Below are 22,711 nucleotides of genomic sequence, written 5' to 3' on the forward strand. Positions count from 1 at the left end.
TCCAAAGATGTGTCTGTTACAGTGGATTGGCCATGCTAAATTGTCCATAGTGTACAGGGATGTATGGATTAGCCAATGGGATTATGAGTTTACAGGGATTGGGTGAGATGCTCTTGGGACTCAAAGGGTTGAATGCCCTGCAGTCATACTCTAGGGATTCTATGAACATCTATATGTGCTTATATTGTATGATCTGTCTATACTGCATGCAAAACAAAACTTTTCACCATACTTAGGTACATGCGACAACAATAAATCAACTCACAATCAAAATTAATGTCCATAGCAAGCATTGTTGCAGCCAATGTGCCAATAGTTCTCTGGGGCATTAACACACATGGGGTGGGGTGGGGGGGAGTTTAATTGGAGGGTCATCTGACTTTTCATAACTGTAGCAGAAATCATTGAGGAAATATATCATTGAGGTAAAATACCTAAATACAGCGGATTACACAATTCTGCAGAAATGATGGTACAACATCAGAGCAAATGGTCGTTATTTTTAAAACTTTCTCAGTAGTAAGGCATTCACTATGGACTATGGCACAATTTTTAAACAAACACAGTCTATCAAAGTGTTGTAAAGAGATCTGATTAACATTTACCTAATTTTCCTTCTGCTCTCCATTTTTAGCAATAATAATATTTCAGTCAACTTTCCAATGAAATAAACTTCCTTTTCCGTTCCAATACATGATATTTCCTTGGACAAAATCGTCATTGCATGAAATGCAAGTGGAGACAATCACATCTCAAGAAGGAAAGCAGATTGTTCCCAATGAATCGATCGGATTGGGATTCTGATGAAGCAAACATTTTTAACTTCACAGACGGGGTAAAGTAATGTCCCCTTCCCTGCCTGCCTGTGAGAAACCACAGGGTTTTCCTACACTATTTGTTCACAGCTACACAGCTGAGAGGTAGTCAATATCACATATGCATTGAACATACAACCAAGCCTCCGAGGCATCTGAACATTGTTATGCAGGATCCACATTTTATCCTGTATTTATATTAATGCAGTGCTTTCAGTTCATCCATTATTTAAAATGTAATAGTGTGGTGTCAAAGAAAAATATCAAAGAGTAAAGAGAGAGCACAGGAAAATAGGATTGGTTAAAGCGGTTCTTGTGAAGGAGAATTCTGATGCTGACTTGATATTTTAATTGGTGTTATGGACCAGGCCAGATCCCCCTCAAAATACTTTAAGAAGGGAGCCCAGACCCTAACTTTTCCTTATTTTAAGGGCAGATCTGTTGTGGATATTCCAGGTATGATGCAGCTGGTCAAACCACTCGGCTTTAAGCAAAACAGAATTTATTTAAACACTGCGGGTTGAAATACGAACAAAAGAAAATGGAATTTAGAATAACTTAACTATTGGAAGATTTAACCAACTTGATTCAATAACAATTACTAACTAACTGTTCTAACCTAGTAACATCCCATAAAGATACCCCTTGGCAGAAAGGTAAATTCATAGAACATAGAACATTCCAGCTCTTTACAGGCCCTTCAGCCCTCAATGTTGCGCTGACCTGTGAAACCAACCTGAAGCCCATCTAACCTGCACTATTCCATTCTCATCCATATGCCTATCCAATGACCATTTAAATGTCCTTAAAGTTGGCAAGTCTTCTACTGTTGCAGACAGTGCATTCCATATCCCTACTACTCTCTGAGTAAAGAAACTACCTCTGACATCTGTCCTATATCTATCACCCCTCAATTTAAAGCTATGCCCCCTTGTGCTAGCCATCACCATTCTTGGAAAAAGGCTCTCACTGTCCACTCTATCTAACCCTCTGATTATCTTGTATGTCTCAATGAAATCACCTCTCAACCTTCTTATCTCCAATGAAAACAGTATCAAGTCCCTCAGCCTTACCTTGTAAGACCTTCCCTCCATACCAGTCAACATCCTAGTAAATCTCCTCTGAACCCTTTCCAAAGATTCCACATCCTACCTATAATGCGGTGACCAGAATTGCGTGCAATACTCCAAGTGTGGCTGCACCAGAGTTTTGTACAGCTGCAACATGACCTCATGGATCCAAAACTCGATCCCTCTACTAATAAAAGCTAACACACTGTATGCCTTCTTAACAACCCTATCAACCTGGGTGGCAATTTTGAGGGATCTATGTATATGACACTGAGATCTCTCACTCATCTACACCACCAAGAATCTTACCATTTGCCCAGTAATCTACATTCCTGTTACTCCATCCAAAGTCAATCACCTCACACTTTTCTGCATTAAACTCCAGTTGCCACTTGTCAGTCTAGCTCTGCAGCATATCCATGTCCCTCTGGAACCTACAACATTCTTCATCACTATCCACAACTCCACCAACATTAGTGTTATCCGCAAATTTATTAACCCATCCTTCTATGCCCTCATCCAGATCATTTACGAAAATGACAAACAGCAGTGGTCCCAAAACAGATCCCTGTGGGTCACAACTAGTAACTGAACTCTAGGATGAACATTTCCCATCAACCACCAACCTCTGTCATCTTTCAGCTGCCAATTTCTGATCCAAAGCACTAAATCACTCTCAATCCCATGCCCCTGTATTTGGTGCAATAGCCTACTGCGTAGAATCTTATTAAACACCTGACTGAAATCCATATACGCCACATCAATGGCTTTACCCTCATCCATCTGTTTGGACTCAATAAGGTTTGTGAGGCATGACCTACCTTTCACAAACCATGCTGACTATTCCTAATCAATTTATTCCTATCAAGATTATTATAAATCCTATCTCTCATAACCCTTTCCAACACTTTACCCACAATCTGTAATTAAAGGGTTGACTCTACTCCCCTTCTTGAACAAAGGGACAACATTTAGATTAGATTAGATTACTTACAGTGTGGAAACAGGCCCTTCAGCCCAACAAGTCCACACCGCCCCGCCGAAGCGCAACCCACCCATACCCCTAACCTAACACTACGGGCAATTTAGCATGACCAATTCACCTGACCTGCACATCTTTGGACTGTGGAGGAAACCGGAGCACCCGGAGGAAACCCACTCAGACACGGGGAGAATGTGCAAACTCCACACAGTCAGTCGCCTGAGGTGGGAATTGAACCCAGGTCTCTGGTGCTGTGAGGCAGCAGTGCTAACCACTATGCCACCGTGCCGCCCTATCCTCCAGTCTTCTGGCACTATTCCTGTAGACAATGATGACATAAAGATCAAAGCCAAAGGCTCTGCAATCTCCTCCCTGGCTTTCCAGAGAATCCATGGATAAATCTCATCCCGCCCAGGGGATTTATCTATTTTCACACCTCCTCCTTAAGAACATCAATCCCATCTAGTCTTGTAAACACAGATTCCCACAAGCAGGAGAGAACAACATCCAGAGAGAAAGTTCAGAGAGTCAGAGGAATCCTTTACAGAAGCTTGTAACTCCCCTGAACTCCAATATCGTGTGACTGCTGCAGCAAAAAAACCCTAGAAATCCTGATGGGGAAGTGCCTGTGTTGGACTGGGCTTGACAAAGTTAAAAACCTGAACTGGGAGAACTGACCACTCCCCTTCCATTGTTAAGCTGCTACTCCCTTAACTCTTCAGTTTCTGACTTTACCAGCTCTCTTGAAACAAAAGGGTAAAATAACATTTTTAAAGTGACAGCATTTGTCACAATGGCCTTTCCTGCACTGGAACATAATAAGAAAATTAATTTCATTAAGGGTTTCCTTATTGTCCAAATCTCAGTTTTGACTGAAATCAATGAGAGCTTTGTAGAAGTAGCAAGTTGTCAGGAAAATCCCTCCAGAAACTCAATGTCTTTGTTCAGTTTTGAAATGTAGGCAGTAAATGGTAAGGTTGGAGGGATTCTATATCAAGAGGTCGTTGATGAGTAATAGCACAGCAAATTAATCAATTTGTCCTTTAATAACAATCGATAGACTGTTAGAGAGCATTAATGTTCAGGAGTTCTGAGGAAGTTATATTCTAACCTCTCTATCATCTGCAATCCTTTCCATCTCCCAGTTCTGAGGAAGGTTCACTCAACTCGAAATATTAACTCTGTTTTTTCTCCACAAACGCTGCCAGACCTGTTGAGCTTTTCCAGCAATCTCTATTTTTGTTTTTAATATTTAGTGGTAAAGTTTAAGGTAAGTTAATGCATTGCAAATTTAAATCTTTGGCATTGTAATAGAGCCATTGAGTTATAGATTCATACAGCATGGAACCAGACTCTTCAGTCTAATAAGTCCATGCAAAATATGTTTGGAAACTAAACCAGTCCCATTTGCTTGAATTTGGCCCAATCCCTCCGAACATTTCCTACTCATGAATTTATCCAAATGTCTTTTAGATATTTTAGATATTGTAATTGTACCTGCATCCACCACTTCCTCTGGCAGTTCATTCCAAACATGAACCATTTTCTATCTAAGAAAATTGCCCATTGTGTCCTTTTGAAAACTTTGCCTATTCCCCTTGAAAATATGCTCCCTAGCTTTGAACTTCCCCATCCTAGGGAAGAGACCCTTGTCATTCACCTGATCAATGCCACTCATCATTTTATAAGCCTCTACAAAGATCACCCCTCAACCTCCTACGCTCCAGCGAAAAAGTCACAGCTTATTTTTATAAGTCAAACCCTCCATTCCAGACAACATCTGGTAAATATTTTCTGAACCCTCTCTGATTTAGTGGTATTCTTCCTATTGCAGGGTGACCAGAAAAGATAACACTGTTGACATTTTCTCACCTCCATCCAAGGCCCCAAAGGATCCTTCCACATCCAGCAGAGATTTTCCTGCACCTCCAAACACCTTATCCACTGTGTCCATTGCACTCGATGTGGTCTCCTTCACATCGGGAAGACAGGACACCAACTCCTGGAGCGTTTCAGGGAACCTCTCTGGGACACATGCACCAAACAACTCCATCACTCTGTGGCCAACCACTTCAACTCCGCCTCCCACTCCATCAAGGACATGCAAGTCCTGGGTCTCCTCCACCTCCAAATCCAAGCCACCCGACAAATGCAGGAAGAATGCCTCATCTTCCACTTTGGGACCCTCCAACCACATGGCATCAACATCAACTTCACTAGTTTCTGAATCTCCCTTCCCCCCACCTCATCCCAGATCTATCTCTCTAACTTGGCACCGCCCTCTTGAACTGTCTCACTTGTTCATCTTCCTTCCCACCTATCCGCTCCACCCTTCGCTCCAACCTATCACCATTACCACTTACCTGCATCTACCTGTCACCTTCCCAGCTACCTCCCCCCGAGCCCCACCCTCCTATTTATCCCTCAGCCCCCTTACCCCTCTCCCCACGCACATTCCTGATGAACGGCTTATGCCTGAAACGTTGACTCTCTTGTTCCTCGGATGCTGCCTGACCTGCTGTGCTTTTCCAGTGCCACACTTTTCAATTCTGATTTCCAGCATCTGCAGTCCTCACTTTCTCCTTGACATTTTATGGTCCAAGTTAATATTTTATTACATTTTGAAATAATACAGCTTCTTAAGTCAGAAGTTTCACCTCTCAGTCCTTCACTGCCAGGAGGGATAACATGAATAATTTTGAGTTCTGTACCACCAGTGAATATTAACAAGGTGGTATGCTGCCATTAAACAAGTCAATGCTAGTGCAAGGCAAAATAATTCAACTTTCTTGAAGATTACAGGATTGGGTGGTTCCTAACGTACAAAATTCTGAGAACATGGATGAACATCTGCTGTTAATTAAATCGAGCCTTTTTTCTTAAGTGTAAAATATCAACCCAATGGTACAACTCTAACCAGGGCTGCCCATGTCAGTAGTACTGTGCATGCACTGTACATGAACAGCTTATTACAAAGTCATGTTGCGACATTGTCACCAATAGCTGGAAAATGAACAATTTCCCTTGTAAATTAGACTGCCTTATTATCCCAAGCTCTGAGATAATTCTCGTTCTACCACAGCAGAGTGGCTGTTCAATGTAATGTTTCCATTCTCTGCAAATGAGTTAAAGAATGGTGAATATAGGAAGAGAAATAGACCCACCTCGCTTGATCTGTTTCAGCTGCCTCTCAGCCTCATCTCGCTCACGAGCCAGTCGTTTGCACTAAAGATAAAGAAAAAAAGTTGGTGCTTCAGTGACCAGTAAACTAATCAAATTGACTGTAAGCACTGTCCAGTTTCAAACAGCCTTTGTGTTATGCAAGTAGAACATAGCCTGTCTCTGATGACCCAATCTAGGCAGAAGGAGGTATGTGGGGAGTGGTCAAAATGGACGCTTACACAATTCCAATCCTTCCAGTATGAAGAATGACAATCCTGGTCTACCAAGCAAGCTTCTTTATTTGAGGTACAAGTTCTATAGCATAATTGCTGTTTCTTTGTAAAGCCTAGGTACTTGCATGTTGCATGCATGGATTTGGTCCAGATTAAATATCATGCGTTTATGGGTTTGTCATTGAGCTGTGAATACTGTTGCTGTGTGCACATGTGACTTCAGTTTTTCTACCTGTGTGGCCTGCTCATATGGAGCTGAGTGAACAGTTTATGGTATCTCAGCACCAAGAGAACCTTGGGAGATGTTGGCAAATACATTGTGTGTAACAAAGCCATTTCAGGTAGGAAGTGATGACTTTAATTGTTTGGTGCCTACACCCTCTAACATTCACACTGCCTCAGGATACTCACGCTGTTAGCTTGGAACTCAGAGATGTCTCGGAAACATCCAAACCAGTTAGATTAGAGATACACCCAGCCACATGGCTTCATTATTACATATAAGTTAAACTACACAGTTTACACCTAGATATTTTTCAGTGCATCGACACTTACCTGATCATATAACTTCTTAAAGACAAAAGTCAAAGCAGCATTTCTCAACAACCTGCGTAAACCTTAGGAAATCCATAATGATTGATAGCATTTGATCCTGCCTGGCTGACCTAGATACTGGATTATACTGCAACTGTGATAAAGATATAAAACATGGAGCATAGTGTATGTTCAGTCATTCGAGGAGCAGAAAAATCGATGTTTCTGATGAAGGGCTCTGGCCCGAAATGTCAATTTTCCTGCTTCTCGGATGCTGCCTGACCTGCTGTGCTTTTCCAGTAACACACTCTCAACTCTGATCTCCAGCATCTGCAGACCTCACTGTCTCCAAATTGGTAAGGGCTCTGCCATGGGACATATGCCTGAAATAAGTGCCTGAACCCTTCCAGGTGGTCGTAACTACAAGATCAGCTGTGCAGCTGTCAATTTCTTCAGGTGCTTGGTAACCTAGCCAACAGCTTGGAAGCGTGTGCTGGCGATTGCTGCAGATAGGTGACTACATCATGAAAACTGTGTTGGAAATGCTGTGGAGTTGGATTAAGCAGGAAATGTTACCACTTGGTGAGTTCTATTGCTACTAATTTCCATTCACTTTCTAGAGCCTTTTGTGGTATCTTAGCAAAGGTTATGTAGTGAGTAGCCAAGTCACACAAAGCAGTCCATCCCAGGAATAACGAATTGGTTTAAATGACCTCAGTCTGGGTGCTACAAGGCTGCTGAAGTGTCAGCCTCAGGGATGACATTAAAATCAGAAGGTTATGGGTTAATGATCTCATCCATTAATTTAAAGGTATAATCCAGGCTGAGAACTCTTGTGGTGAGGTGTCCCAGCCTCTGAGCCAAGAGGCCTGGTTTCAAGTCCAACCCACTCCAGAAATGTGTCATAGCATGTTCTGAACAGCTTGATTCAAAATATCTGTAATCTATGCTGACCTTCTGTGCAGTGGCCTGGGATGAGGCATCAAATAAAGGCTCCATCTGTTATCTCAGGTAGACACTAAAAAGTCCCACAGCACTAGCATTGCTGCCTCACAGCACCAGGGACCCGGGTTCAATTCCCTCTCGGGCAACTGTCTGTGTGGAGTTTACACATTCTCCTTGTGTCTGTGTCAGTTTCCTTCAGTTGCTCGGGATTCCTCCCACAGTCCAAAGATGTGCAGGTCAGGTGAATTGACTGTGCTAAATTGCCCGTAGTGTTAGGTGCATTAGTCAGGGGTAAATGCAGAGAAATGGGTCTGGGTGGGTTGCTCTTCGGAGGATCAGTGTGGACTTGTTGGGCCGAAGGGCCTGTTTCCACACTGTAGGGAATCTAATCTAATCTAATCTAAACGGGGGAGTTGCTTTGTGTTCTGGACCAACCTACATCTCTCAGCCTACATTACTAATTACTGCTTGGGGAATGTTGATGTGTGTAAATGATCTGGTTGCATTTTGTATATTAAAACAGTGAATACATCTCAATAGGATTTAATTGACATCAAAGTGCTTTCAGAAAACCATTTGCCATGAAAGGCGTTATGTAAATGCAAGAATTCCCCAGTTTATTATGGTTGAACCCTTCCCTCTTATGGTTTTGACTCTGAAATTTATGTTGATGTAGATGAATTGACAGGAGCAGTCCTATCTATAATGTTATGTCCAGTCAAAAACCATGACGATACCTTCATGGCTTACCATGAATAATGAACAGTTAGGCAAGGAAACAGGAAATATTGGTATTTGACTCCATAAGATGATAAGACTGTAAGGAACAGGAACAGAAGGAGGCTGTTCAGCCCCTCAAGCCTGCTCCACCGTACAATAGGATCATGGAATACTCTTCACATCCACGTCCCTGCCCATTTTCCGTAACCCATGATTCCTCTACTGATCGACAATTTATCTCTGTCAGCCTTAAATATATACAAGGACTCAGCCCCTACAGCTCTCTGTGGCCAGGAGTTCCAAAGGCACCCAACCCTCTGAGAGAAGAATTTCCTCCTCAGCTCATTCTTAACTTGGTATCCCTTTACGCTTGATATGTTTCAATGAGATCACCTCACATTCTTCTCAACTCCAGTGAGTAGACTTCCAGCCTGCTTAGCCTTTGCTCTTAAGACAATCCCTCCATACCAGGATCATCCCAGTGAAGCTTCTCTGAACTGCCTCCAATGAAATGATCTCTCCCCTTAAATAAGGGACAAAACTGCTCTCAGTTCTCTCGGTGTGATCTCCCAGCACTTTATCCAGTTACAGTAAGATTTCCCTACTCTTATACTCCAAACCCCCACCCCCCCACCTTGAAATAAGAGCCCATTAGTGATTTTTGAGAAGGTTTGTAGCTCAGGTTGATGATAAGTATATAAGTTAGCTCGCTGAGCTTGAAGGTTTGTTTTCAAACGTTTCATCACCATGACTAGGTAACCTCATCAGTGAGAGTCTCCAGTGAAGCGCTGGTGGTATGTCCTGCCTCCCTATTTATAAATTTATATATTTATAGATCTTATCTACCTTCCCTTGAAAAAAAATGGAAATGACATCACCCACTTTAAGAAACCAAGACCTATAAATGCTATCTATAAATCTGGCTTCAAAGTTTTAAAAAGGACCTGAGGGACAATTTCTTTTACACAGAGGGTGGTTCGTGTGTGGAATGAACTGTCAGAGGAAGTGGAGGATGTGGGTACAGTTACAGTATTTAAAAGACATTTGGATAAATACCTGAATAGGAAAGGTTTGGAGGGATATGGGCCAGGAGCAGGCAGGTGGGACCAGGTTAGTTTGGGAAACGTGGTCGACGTGGACCGAAGGGTCTGTATGACTCGATATCATTTCTCACAACTATCTTCATTTCATCTTTGCTAAATCGCACCACCTTTCCCATCTCTCTCCCCTCTCCAAAAGATCAAATCTTTCTGAATGTTGAGTTCCTTGTTTTGATCTCCTTAGAACCATGTTTCTGTAATGGCTATGATATCATATTTATTACCTCGATTTGCTCCATCCTTTTGTCTACTTTATTTGGAATGCTTCCTGCATTGAGGTACAAGGCCTAAACGTTTGTTCTATTATCGAGTTTCCCTCCACCTTTGTGGTTCCTTGATATTCTGTCCCTTCCTTTAATTTTCTGATAACAAACAGCTCCATTCCTAACCAGCAATCCCTAGTTACGTGATTCACCAGGACTCTGCTCCCAGCATGAGTTAGGCGGAGTTCATTCCTCCACTCCCGTTCCCAATGTCCCATGAATTCAAACCGGTTTCTCCCACAGCAATCTTTGAGTCACACAGTTAACTCTTTAATCTAGTTGACCCATTTTAATTAACTCACGTGGAAGCAAATTACTTCAGATGCTGGAACCTGTACTGAGAACAAAAAATGCTGAAGATCACAGCAGGTCAGGCAGCATCCATGGAGAAAGAGCACGCTAATATTTTGAGAATAGGTGACTCTTCGTCAGAGCTCATGGCTCAGAAAGCAATCCAGAGATTATTATCTTTCTCATTTTGCTTTTCAACTTAGCTAGTCAAAAGTGAGGACTGCAGATGCTGGAGATCAGAGTCAAGATTAGAGTGGTGCTGGAGAAGCACAGCAGGTCAGGCAGCATCCGAGGAGCGGGAAAATCGACGTTTCGGGCAAAAACCCTTTATCAGGAATGAGGCCTCATTCCAGACGAAGGGCTTTGCCCAAAATGGCAATTCTCCTGCTCCTCGGATGCTGCCTGACCTGCTGTGCTTTTCCAGCACCACTCTAATCTTGACTCTTTTCAACATAGCTGCTAACTGCTGACATCCCCTCATCAGAACCTCTTTCCTCTTTCTATCTATAATCGTTGGTATGGAAACATAGTAGAGAGAAACATATTTTAAGGGAGGATGGAAGAAGGAGAACAGGAAACTGTCCTTAATTGACATCAAGGAGTTTATAAATAGCCTTGAATTAGTGCATAACAATTTTATCTCCATTTAGTAATAACAATTGCCAAGGCTGGATTCATCTCATTCAATGATTTGGGAATTCAATGTGTTTTTTTTTAGAAATATCAATACAATTCCATTTCGAATATAAATTTGCCAACAAAGTGTTTTGTGAAAATCTGATGCTTAATTGACCGTCTGCATAACTACCTCAAAATTCACACACACAATCTACGGTGCTGACAATACATCACACAAGAGTTTTGTTGTATTTCAAACTCTCCCAACACACTCGTTTATTGTTACAACAAATGTCACATTCCATAAACAAACCTTCATTTTATTCAAACTGAAACTTGCCCAATTTGACATGACATGAAGGAGAAGGCATGGTACTGGACAGCAATTAGCAACATTATGATTTGCAGGGAACTGTCCACCTATTCCTCTCCTCCCTTTTCAAATGCAGCAGATGTCAATCATTCAGGCTAAACCTAATTTTGAATGTAATTCAAAAATGAGACAATTATACTGAAGCTGGTGTGTGTTCTTTGTGCACACGTTTGTGTATGTGAATGAGTGTGTAAGAGAGAGAGAGTGAGCATGCGTAGCTGTGTATGCATGTGAGTGTGTGTCAATTTGAGTGGCCTTTACAGAGGAACATAGAGTCATAGAGATGTACAGCACGAAAACAGACCCTTTGGTCCAACTTGTCCATGCCGACCAGATATCCCAACCCAATCTAGTCCCACCTGCCAGCATTTGGCCCATATCCCTCTCAACCCTTCCTATTCATATACCCATCCAGATGCCTTTTAAATGTTGCAATTGTATCAGCCTCCAACACTTCCTCTGGCAGCTCATTCCATTCACGTACCACCCTCTGTGTGAAAAAGTTGCCCCTTAGATCTCTTTTATAGCTTTCCCCTCTCACCCTAAACCTATGCCCTCTAGTGCTGGACTCCCCAACCCCAGGGAAAAGACTTTGTCTATTTATCCTATCCATGCCCCTCATGATTTTATAAACTTCTATAAGGTCACCCCTCAGCCTCCGACGCTCCAGGGAAAACAGCCCCAGCCTATTCAACCTCTCCTATTGCTCAAATCCTCCAACCCTGGCAACAGCCTTGTAAATCGTTTCTGAATACTTGTAAGTTCCACAACATCTTTCTAATAGGAAGGAGACCAGAATTGCAGACAATATTCCAACAGTGGCCTGACCAATGCCCTGTACAGCCGCAACATGACCTTCCAACTCCTGTACTCAATACTCTGACCAATAAAGGAAAGCATACCAAACACCTTCTTCACTATCCTATCTACCTGCGACTCCACTTTCAAGGAGCTATGAACCTGCACTCCAAGGTCTCTTTGTTCAACAACACTCCCTAGGACCTTACCATTAAGTGTATAAGTCCTGCTAAGATTTGCTTTCCCAAAATGCAGCACCTCGCATTTATCTAAATTAAACTCCATCTGCCACTTCTCAGCCCATTGGCCCATCTGATCATGGTCCTGTAGTAAACTGAGGTAACCCTCTTCGCTGTCCACTACACCTCCAATTTTGGTGTCGTCAGCAAACTTACTAAATGTACCTCTTATGCTCGCATTCAAATCATTTATGTAAATGACGAAATGTAGTGGACCCAGCACCGATCCTTGTGGCACTCCACTGGTCACAGGCCTCCAGTCTGAAAAACAACCCTCCACCACCAATCTCTGTCTTCCACCTTTGAGCCAGTTCTGTATCCAAATGGCTAGTTCTTCCTGTATTCCATGAGATCTAACCTTGTTGTCCAGTCTCCCGTGGGGAACCTTGTCAAATGCCTTACTACATCTATTATCCAAATTTCAGATTATCCAAACAAGAGCTCAAGGTCCTGATGCTTGGGTAGACTGCATTATCCGAACATTTGATTATCCGAACAAAATACCCCCTGCCCATGTCTTTTGGATAGTTGAAGTTGCCCTGTAAATGGTTTTGTGTGAAAGTTGGACTATTTTCTTTGCTTTCTTTTATCAGATTGGGTTTAAGTGCAATATATACTACCCTTATTTTTAAAAAAAACTCAAGGGAAACCAGTCTGATTGTGATCTTTACAGTCATAGCATTTAAACAATTTAAAAGTCAGCAAATTGGATGCAAATCCTTTCAACAAAAACTTGTTACATTCAGAGACAGGTTGAGAAGAGGGCAACCATTATTTTATCTCTCTTCGCTCGATCGGGACAAGTGAGCCCAGCGGAGATCCTGTGAGCCTTTCTGATATCATTAGGTCAGAATCAGTTGCGAATGTATTTTGTGGGGGTTGAGGTGAGATTCTGGTGATATTTCTATTGTTTGCCTCCACCTGGAGGATGCAGAAGAAACTGTAGCACAGTCTTACCACTGGTCAAGTGCAGTCAAAAGTGAGAGCAAAGCTCTGCCCTCTAACTCTCTGGGTGACATCCATGGTTGCACGGATGTGTAATGGGAATGAAGTGGTGACCACCTTGATCATATCCCTTTGAGCACGCTAATGATTCAACCCCACACAACAGGTCCTGTTTGCTGCAGGTATTCCCAGAGGAATTCTGCTGGATCTGAACAGTTCCTCCTGTGTTGTTGTTCAGCAGGAAGGGAGAAAATATGACTCCAGTGTGTGTTACAAGGAACAAGGTTGTAGTCAACATCTGATCCTCCAACCTCTCCCCTCCTACGACACCTCCCTTTCACTATGATCAACTCCTGGAACATTTTCTCCTGAGAACTTTTGCTCACAATATAGCTTCACTGAGATGATCAGCCAGACAACACTCTGCTCCTATGAGGCATGTGAGTGATGTAATTAATCAGTGTCTACCTTATACCCACTGGGGTAAATCTCATGGAAGCAACTCTGAAGTCAAGACTCAGCAGTGATAAGTTTGAGCCTTCCTCAAGGAGATATCAGAGGCGTTCTTATAAACCCTGGATCTCTATTCATTGATTATTTGATCAATATGGGCACTGTGGTGGCTCAGTGTTTAACACTGCTGCCTCACAACACCAGGGTTCCAGGTTCAAATCCACCCTTGTCTGTAGGGTGTTTGCACATTCTCTCTGTGTGAGTTTCTCCCTATGGGTAAGAGAGTTTCAGGCCAGGTGGATTGGCTGTGCTAAATTGCCCAAGTTGCAGATGCCAATGTCCCATGGTGTTTCTCCAACATCAATCTTTGAGTCCCATGTTTACCTCTTTAATCCTGGCTACTGTGATCCACTTGGCTCATGGCTCAGGTAGTAATCCACAGATCGTAGTCTTTTTGGTTCTGCCTTTCAATTTAGCCCCAAGCTGCTCATATTCCCTCAGCAGAACCTCTTCCTCTTTGTACCTATATCATTGGTACCTACATTGTCCACGTCAACTGGATCTTCCCCTCCCACTCCAAGTTCCTCTGCAGTCCCGATGAGATATCCTGAACCCAGGCATCAGGTAGGTAATACAGCCTTCAGGATTCTCAATCCTAGTCACAGACAACAGGGTCTAGTCCCCTGACTATACTATCTCCAATTACAGCTACATATCTCTGTTCTCTCCTCTCTTGAATGGCTCCTTACATCACAGTACTATGGTCAGTTTGCTCATCCTCCCTACAACCCCTGCTCTCCTCCACACAAGGAGTAAGAATCTCAAACCTGTTAGACAAATTCAAGGGCTGAGGCTCCTTCAGCACTACCTCCTGGATCTCTCATAGTCGACATCTTCTTGCCCCTGACCATTGATTGAATTTGAGTTGGTTAGTCTAAAGGGGTGTGACTGTCTCCTGAACCACAGCAGCCAGGTAACTCTCCTCCTCCCCCTCACCGTTGCATTGTTCGAAACTCAAACTCCAGCCCATCAACACTGAGCCAGAGTTCCTTAAGCAACCAGCACTTACTGCAAATGTGCCCACTGTGATCCACAATGGACTCCACCAGTTCCCACATCATGCAGATACAACACATCGCCTGGCCCAGCAGCTCTATTTTAATTACTTGGTCTTGATTTTATTTGTAATAATTTCACACTGGTCTTTTAGCTTGTAGCCTGTAAATATTTTCCCTGTTTATCTTTTATCTGAAAGTAACTTATAATAGATTGTCAAATTGGTAGCTCTAACCAACAGATCAGCTTATGATTTATCATGATGTCACTCTTTTATACTGGGCCCCCCAATTCTGTGCTTCAATTTTTCTTTTTTAACAAGAAAAAAAGCAAGCTATCACCGAATTCCCATGGTGCCTCCAAATTCCCCAAACGATATACTGACTTGGGCCGTCTCTCACCCTGGATGTAGATGAGTTACACAAATTAACTAACATGTCACCAAGTTTTATGGATGGTTAGAAATAAGAGTAGATATTATGTGTCCCTAGAAAAGCCCACATTACGATAGTAACTACTGTCTTCATGAAAAGGGGTCTGACCAACCCTTAAGAGGAATGAAAAGGGATGAGATGCAAACTAATGTTAATTGAAAAAAAACTTTGTCAAATATTTTTATATTGAACATCTTTAATCATTGATGACCACTTACAACCACATGCCACTTGAAATGGTGGTGAATATGAAAATCTATTTTCTGGTATTGTTTTCGGATGATTATAACATAGGCAGGCTGCACAGTTATTTGCAACTTCCTTGAAGCTATGGGAAAACCAGACAAACTCCATCTCTAAAGAAGAAGAACCAAATTAAATTTATTTTGCCATTTTCTTTGTAAACTGCGATAACAGAAAAGGAGAATGGGGGAGATACTAAATGAATATTTTGCATCAGTATTTACTGTGGAAAAGCATATGGAAGGTATAGACTGTAGGGAAATAGATGGTGACATCTTGCAAAATGTCCAGATTACAGAGGACGAAGTGCTGGATGCCTTGAAATGGTTGAAGGTGGATAAATCCCCAGGGCCTGATCAGGTATATCCGAGAACTCTATGGGAAGCTAGAGAAGTGATTGTTGGGCCTCTTGCTGAGATATTTGTATCATCGATAGTCACAGGTGAGGTTCTGGAAGACTGGAGGTTGGCAAACGTGGTGCCACATTTTAAGAAGGGCGGTAAAGAGAAGCCAGGGAACTATAGACCGGTGAGCCTGACCTCGGTGGTGGGCAAGTTGTTGGAGGGAATCCTGAGGGACAGGATGTACATGTATTTGGAAAGGCAAGGACTGATTCGGAATAGTCAACATGGCTTTGTGCATGGGAAATCATGTCTCACAAACTTGATTGAGTTTTGTGAAGAAGTAACAAAGAAGGTTGATGAGAGCAGAGCAGTAGATGTGATCTATATGGACTTCAGTAAGGCGTTCGACAAGGTTCCCCACGGGAGACTGATTAGCAAGGTTAGATCTCATGGAATACAGGGAGAACTAGCCATTTGGATACAGAACTGGTTCAAAGGTAGAAGACAGAGGGTGGTGGTGGAGGGTTGTTTTTCAGACTGGAGGCCTGTGACCAGTGGAGTGCTACAAGGATCGGTGCTGGGCCCTCTACTTTTTGTCATCTACCTAAATGATTTGGATGCGAGCATAAGAGGTACAGTTAGTAAGTTTGCAGATTTCACCAAAATTGGAAGTGTAATCGACACCGAAGAGGGTTACCTCAGATTACAACAGGATCTGGACCAGATGGGCCAATGGGCTGAGAAGTGGCAGATGGAATTTAATACAGATAAATGCGAGGTGCTGCATTTTGAGAAAGCAAATCTTAGCAGGACTTATACACTTAATGGTAAGGTCCTAGGGAGTGTTGCTGAACAAAGAGACCTTGGAGTGCAAGTACATAGCTCCTTGAAAGTGGAGTCGCAGGTAGATAGGATAGTGAAGAAGGTGGTTATGCTTTCCTTCATTGGTCAGAGTATTGAGTACAGGAGTTGAAAGGTCATGTTGCGGCTTAACAGGACATTGGTTAGGCTACTGTTGGAATATTGCGTGCAATTCTGATCTCCTTCCTATCAGAAAGATGTTGTGAAACTTGAAAGGGTTCAGAAAAGATCTACAAGGATGTTGCCAGGGTTGGAGGATCTGAGCTACAGGGAGAGGCTGAACAGGCTGGGGCTGTTTTCCCTGGAGCATCAGAGGCTGAGGGGTGACCTTATAGAGGTTTACAAAATTATGAGGGGCATGGATAGGATAAATAGACAAAGTCTTTTCCCTGGGGTCGGGGAGTCCAGAACTAGACAGCATAGGTTTAGGGTGAGAGGGGAAAGATATAAAAGAGACCTAAGGGGCAACGTTTTCACACAGAGGGTGGTACATGTATGGAATGAGCTGCCAGAGGAAGTGGTGGAGGCTGGTACAATTATAACATTTAAAAGGCATTTGTATGGGTATATGAATAGGAGGAATTTGGAGGGATATGGGCCGGGTGCTGACAGGTGGGACTAGATTAGGTTGGGGTATCTGGTCAGCATGGACGGGTTGGACCGAAGGGTCTGTTTCCATGCTGTATATCTCTATGACTCTATGACTCTATGAGTCAGATCCAAACATGGGCTTTACCTCAGAGCGAAAGATGTTCTAACGCCTTTGAGTTCAGTAATTGTTGTAAGCTGCAGTGTTGGGACTTTAATGCACTATAATGTACAATACTATTAACAATGGGTTATTTGACAAAGTACTTACAAGAAGGTTGTCAGCACATTGATGTAATCTGAATGGGAAACAAGCACAGGTAGCTCCATAGAATTAGCTACAACAGAAATCAGTCTCCTGTGAGTCAATGCAGACAGCAAGTCGGGGAGAATTGTGCAATAGTAGACACAGAAGGTCCACTGTGTCTCACTCAACTCTTTAAAAAGAGTTTTCACTTTATTCAACTTCCTTGATCTTTCTCCATGGCCATGTCCTTTTCTTCTCCTTTCTAAATATATATCCACTTTTCCTTTTGGACAATTACAGTTGTAATTTATTAGATTCTATTTCAGACAGTACATTCCCAGATCATTCAATTTCTGCACAGTATGCACTATTTGTCAGTTATTTAAAATCTTTCTCCTTTGATTGCTAACCATCTTGCCAGTGGGAACAGTTTCCCTTGGTTTACTCGAGCAAAGCCCTTCACAATCTCTCTCCACAGATGCTGCAGAACCTGTTGAATTTCTCCAGCATTTTCTTGTTTGTTTCAGATTTCCAGCAGCAACAGTATTTTGCTTTCACCTCCCCCGCCTCCAATATTCTTTTCTCTCGGGGAAAACAATTCAAACTTCCCTAGTCTCTTAACTCTTAATTGAATTGGTTCATCTCTGGGACCATTCTCATAAATCTTCTCTGCATTTCCTTCAAGGTAAAATTTATGACTCATTTCTAGCTGTCCCAAGTACATTAAGAATCCTTCCTACAGTTTGGAACTGGAGTCATGTATAGATCAGACCGGGTAGAGGTAATAGATAATCTTCCCTTTAGGACATCAGTGAGTTTTGTTTTCAAACAAGGATTCAAGTTTCAACTTCTAATTTGCCATGGTGGACTTTGAAGCAATAAGTAGGAACTTTCACCAGGATCAGGAAGTCAGGGCCTGTCAAGTGGGCTCTGAAAACTGCATCCCTTGAATTGGGAGGAGTTTTGAATTTTGAAAGGGCCATTGGGCAAAAGGGAACACGAAAGCTGCTTATCACCAATTCACAGTTTAAAGAGCTTGTTCAGAGTCCTGTATGTACACGTGTCTTCAAGAGTTTTCTGTTGAACCCAGACAGCATGTGAGTGCACAACTCTCAGGTTTGCTGTTTAACCCATATCTATTCCTCTGCAGTTGTCTTGAAAACGAATCTGTGGGATTCACTGGCGGAATCGCTGTTCCTTACCTTGCCCTGTGAGGCTGCTGCACCTCCTCTACAGTCTTCTCCAGAACTGCTGGCTAATATCAGTAAGACACTGGCAGTCCCCAATATGGCTGCTACCTACCTTTGACTGGAAGCAGTCGGTGCATCCCATTCACCTCCTGGTCACCTAAGCCATTTCCGTATAAAGATTCAGTCACAGAAGTGTCACAGATTGGGTGTAGGGTCAGGGCACAGAACTCATCCAGGTTCCAGGTTCTGACTAGCATTGAAAAATTGTCCCACGGTATAGTGCAGTACAACAACGTAAATCTACATGGTACGTTTAATGCAATGAAATCACCAAGGTTCTTATGGGAGGATGATAAACAAAGTATGATGCTGAACCATCTACATAGATATTAGGTGAGATGAATTCGACGTGGACGAGTTGGGCCAAGGGGTCTGTTTCCATCTCTATGACTCTATGACAAAAAGCTTAGTCAAAGAGATATGTTTGAAAAATGTGTCATTAAGGAGGAGGAGAGTTGGAAAGGCAGTGAGGTTTAGGGAAAGAATTCCAGAGCGAGGGACTGACGGTGCAGGTACCAATGGTGGAGCAATACTAATCAGGAAAGTGTAAGAGGTGAGAATTGGAGAAACACAATAATCCCAGGAGGTTACAGCGTTGGAGCAGATTAGACAGGTGGAGGGCTTTAGGAACAAGAATGGAAGTATTAAACACCTGGATGTGGTTTGGGGGCAGGGTCTGTTGGGGTGGGGGGTGGGGGGGGTGGTGACGTAAGGTATTTGTTAAGTCGTAGGCTGTACTGTTTTTGATGACCCCAAATTAACACAGGCCACAGAATGGGAAAGCAGCTAAGCGTGTGCTGGAAAAGTCGAGACAACAGGTAACAAATGCATAACTGAGCTGACACAGACACACTGTCTGGAAGGTGGTCTTAGTGCTGGCAGGAATACGGGGTTAGAAATCGGGATCAGATGTGACGTCAGCAGACCACAACCATGAGCTAGCTGCAACTAAAATACCCACAAGGACAGGATCAGGATGGCGATCACCGGAAAGTTGAACAAGCTCAGCTCATTCTAAGGATTTCAAATGAGCAATTACGAGTTTTCACTATTCACCACCAACAGCTAAATGTATTGTCACATTTCTCCTTACTAAATATTGAACAGAGTTCAGACAAATTAAGAAAGATAAATCAGCGTGCCTGTTGATAGCCTTCAATACTCTGAAAGGTTCAGATTGAAAAAAATGACAAAGTCAAATGCTTAAAGCTCTTGAGGGTCTTTCCAGGAGTAGAAGTCATTATAGATAATGTTTTAGTTTATAGAAATAGAGTTATGTTCAAAGATAAGTTTCTATAGCAGAGCATAGTCAGAAACCCAGTACCCTGTTTGAATGATCATGTCGGTTAAACTTAGAGTCATAAATGAGGTTCATTTTGGGTTTTAACTAAATGCTCCTATTAACATCTGATGGATACAGAATGTTTTCAAAGAGAGTATTCTGGTAATAGCTCACTGAAATGATGTCTATTCTGTGAAACAGTGTAGAAGTAGGCCATTCAACTCTCCAAAGAGTGCCCCACCCTATCCCTGTCTTTCCCATGGCCAAACCACTTCACCTGCATATCTTTGGACTGTGGGAAGAAACCAGAGCACCCGGAAGAAGGTGTAAACTCCACATAGACTGTCGCCCAAGGATGGAATCAAACTCGGGTCCCTGGCACCGTGAGGCAGTGATGCTAAATACTCAAGTAGTTCTCAGGTAATATTTCTCAGGTAATGTAATCTGTCCTTCTAAGTTGCAACGTTGATTGTGACCAGCCACTGGAGGTGCTTTAGACAGAGGGGAAGTTGCTGGTTAAAGATATAAGACAGAGTTGGAATGTCGTTATAAAATTTAGTAACATAAAGTTAATAGAGATGTGCTTATTATCGTTGTCTCTGAGCAATACAGACATTTGTATAAAAGAGATGTTTTTTTTGTTTCTCCATGGTATGTGAGCATCGCTGGCAAGGCAAGCATTTATGGCCCAGCTCTGATGGCCTTTGAGAAGGTTGTGATAAGTCCCTTCCTTATATCGCTGCCCCCATGTATTGTGTAAGCGAGGGAGGGAGTTCCAGGGTTTTGATGCAATGACAGTGAAAGTGTGGAACAGTGCTGGAAGCGTTTATCTCAAACAGCTCACTATAGCCTCAAAATCCTCTTCTTCAACCAGGAGTTTCACTATTGGGCTATTCTCACAGTTGCCTTCAAGCTCACACCTAAACCTTGGGTTCAATTCTCTTCCTTTAGATCTGTCATTTCTTTATCCTTTACCATGTGCTTTGGTGAAAATTATGATGTTATTGAGGTATCTTTTGGGATTTGTCTCAAAATTTTGGGAACTTTGTCCCTGTATTCTGATGTTCTCCATAAAATTCCACTCATTTCTATCTTCATGCTCTCATTATGGTTGGGTCCTTTGTGTCCCTTCTAAAGTTGTACAGAGAGCTATAATGATGTGCTAACTTTGTAATGATTGTTCAGTCAACTTTTATTTTAGTCTTTCTAAAATTTGTCAACAGCAGAAAGAGTCAATGTTTCTTTTTCATTTACATGACATTAGCGTTGCTAGGTAGGCCAGTATGTATTGCCAATTCCTCATTCCCCACAAAGCATGATGTGGAGGTGCCAGTGTTGGACTGGGGTGGGCAAGGTCAGAAGTCACACAACACCAGGTTATAGTCCAACAGCTTTATTCAAAATCACAAGATTTCGGATTGCTGCTCCTTCACTTAACATGACGAAGGGGCAGCGTGATTTCTTATATCTTTAGCCACTGTCATTCAGCAACTTTCCCTCTGTGGAAAGCATCTCCAGTGGCTGGTCACAATCAACGTTGCAACTTTGAAGGACAGATGACATTACTTGAGAAATATTACCTAAGAACTACCTGATTGGTGGTGTCATGTGACTTCTGACCTTCCCCACATGGCAGTTAAGCGTCAACCCCATTGCTGTGGGTCTGGAGTCACATATAGGCCAGATCAGGTAAGGATGGCAGTTTCCTTCCCGAAAGGACATGAGTGATCCAGACACTCAACATTTTCATGGTCATCATTAGACTCTTAATTCTGCACTTTTATAAAATTCAAACTCCACCAACTGACATCGTGGGATTTGAAGCCAGGTCCCCAAAATGTTACTTCAGTCTCTGGATTAAGAGTTAAGCTGTGAGGCAGCACTGAGCCACTGCTGCCTCACAGCGCCAGGGACCCAGGTTTGATTCCAGCCTCGGTCTACTGTCTGTGTGGAGGTTGCACATTCTCCCCGCCTCTGCGTGGGTTCCTCCCACAGCCCAAAGATATGCAGGCCAGTGTGGATTGACCATAGGAAATTGCCTGTAGTGTCCAGGGATGTGCAGATTGGATGTAAAATGCAGGGCAACAGGGTAGGGAGTTGTGTCTGGGTGGGATGCTCTCTGGTGGGGTGCTGTGGACTCAATGGGCTGAAAGGCCTGCTTCCACACTGTTGGGAATCTATGGCAAAGACCTTCCAAGGTGAACGACCTGCAAATTCCATTCAATAGCTTGAAAGAAACTCCAAACTAAGCAATGTAGAATGGTTACAATAAGACAAGAGCCCAAGCTGTGTGTCCATGCCTTTATATGAATTTGAAACATGAAAAGGACCAAGAGCAAAGTATTAATTGTTGATCAGCCAGCACGGTATCCCATAGCCTGATTAACAAACAGTGGCCCCGTTGCTCCCAGCACTGATAATCAGCAGCATGTAGCTGATGGTTTCACTACATCGGTCTCCAGCCTCCAGTTATAGAAGCAGCTCCCTTTGTATTGTAACCTGTAAGGCTGGCCATGAACTTGGAAAAAGGAGGAAAAAAAAACTAAAGGATGCATTTGGTGCAATGATCAAGAGGATCATGAGGAGCCCCACCACTCCTTTTAATTTGTATGGACAGAGAATGCGTTTTCCTTCCCTTTCCACCACAGGTATAAACATATTCTTCAAATAATCATTCAACAGAATGTCACTGTGTAGCTGCTCTTTATGCCTTCAGTCTCCTCCTATTACAAGAACACAGAGCACAACAATAAAGAAACCCCTGTCCTTTTTTTTTCAAAAGCATCTTTTATTCTGATCACTTATTTTGCATTATTTCATGAAAACATTTCCATCTCAGGGGTTTACTCATAGACCCGATGTCTG

General features: G+C 42.7%; 1 protein-coding gene across 2 annotated transcripts in view; it reads right to left on the reverse strand.

The window, feature by feature from the left end:
* LOC140492254 (shootin-1-like) overlaps positions 1–22,711 on the reverse strand; it is a 109,556-nt gene that overhangs the window by 86,010 nt on the left and 835 nt on the right. For both annotated transcript variants that reach the window (XM_072591185.1, XM_072591184.1), the window contains exon 2: positions 6,032–6,092. In XM_072591185.1, coding sequence (XP_072447286.1) covers positions 6,032–6,092 — 61 coding nt within the window. The remainder of the gene's footprint in view (positions 1–6,031; positions 6,093–22,711) is intronic.

Source organism: Chiloscyllium punctatum, chromosome 20 (genome assembly GCF_047496795.1).
Source record: "Chiloscyllium punctatum isolate Juve2018m chromosome 20, sChiPun1.3, whole genome shotgun sequence".
Lineage (NCBI taxonomy): Eukaryota > Metazoa > Chordata > Chondrichthyes > Orectolobiformes > Hemiscylliidae > Chiloscyllium > Chiloscyllium punctatum.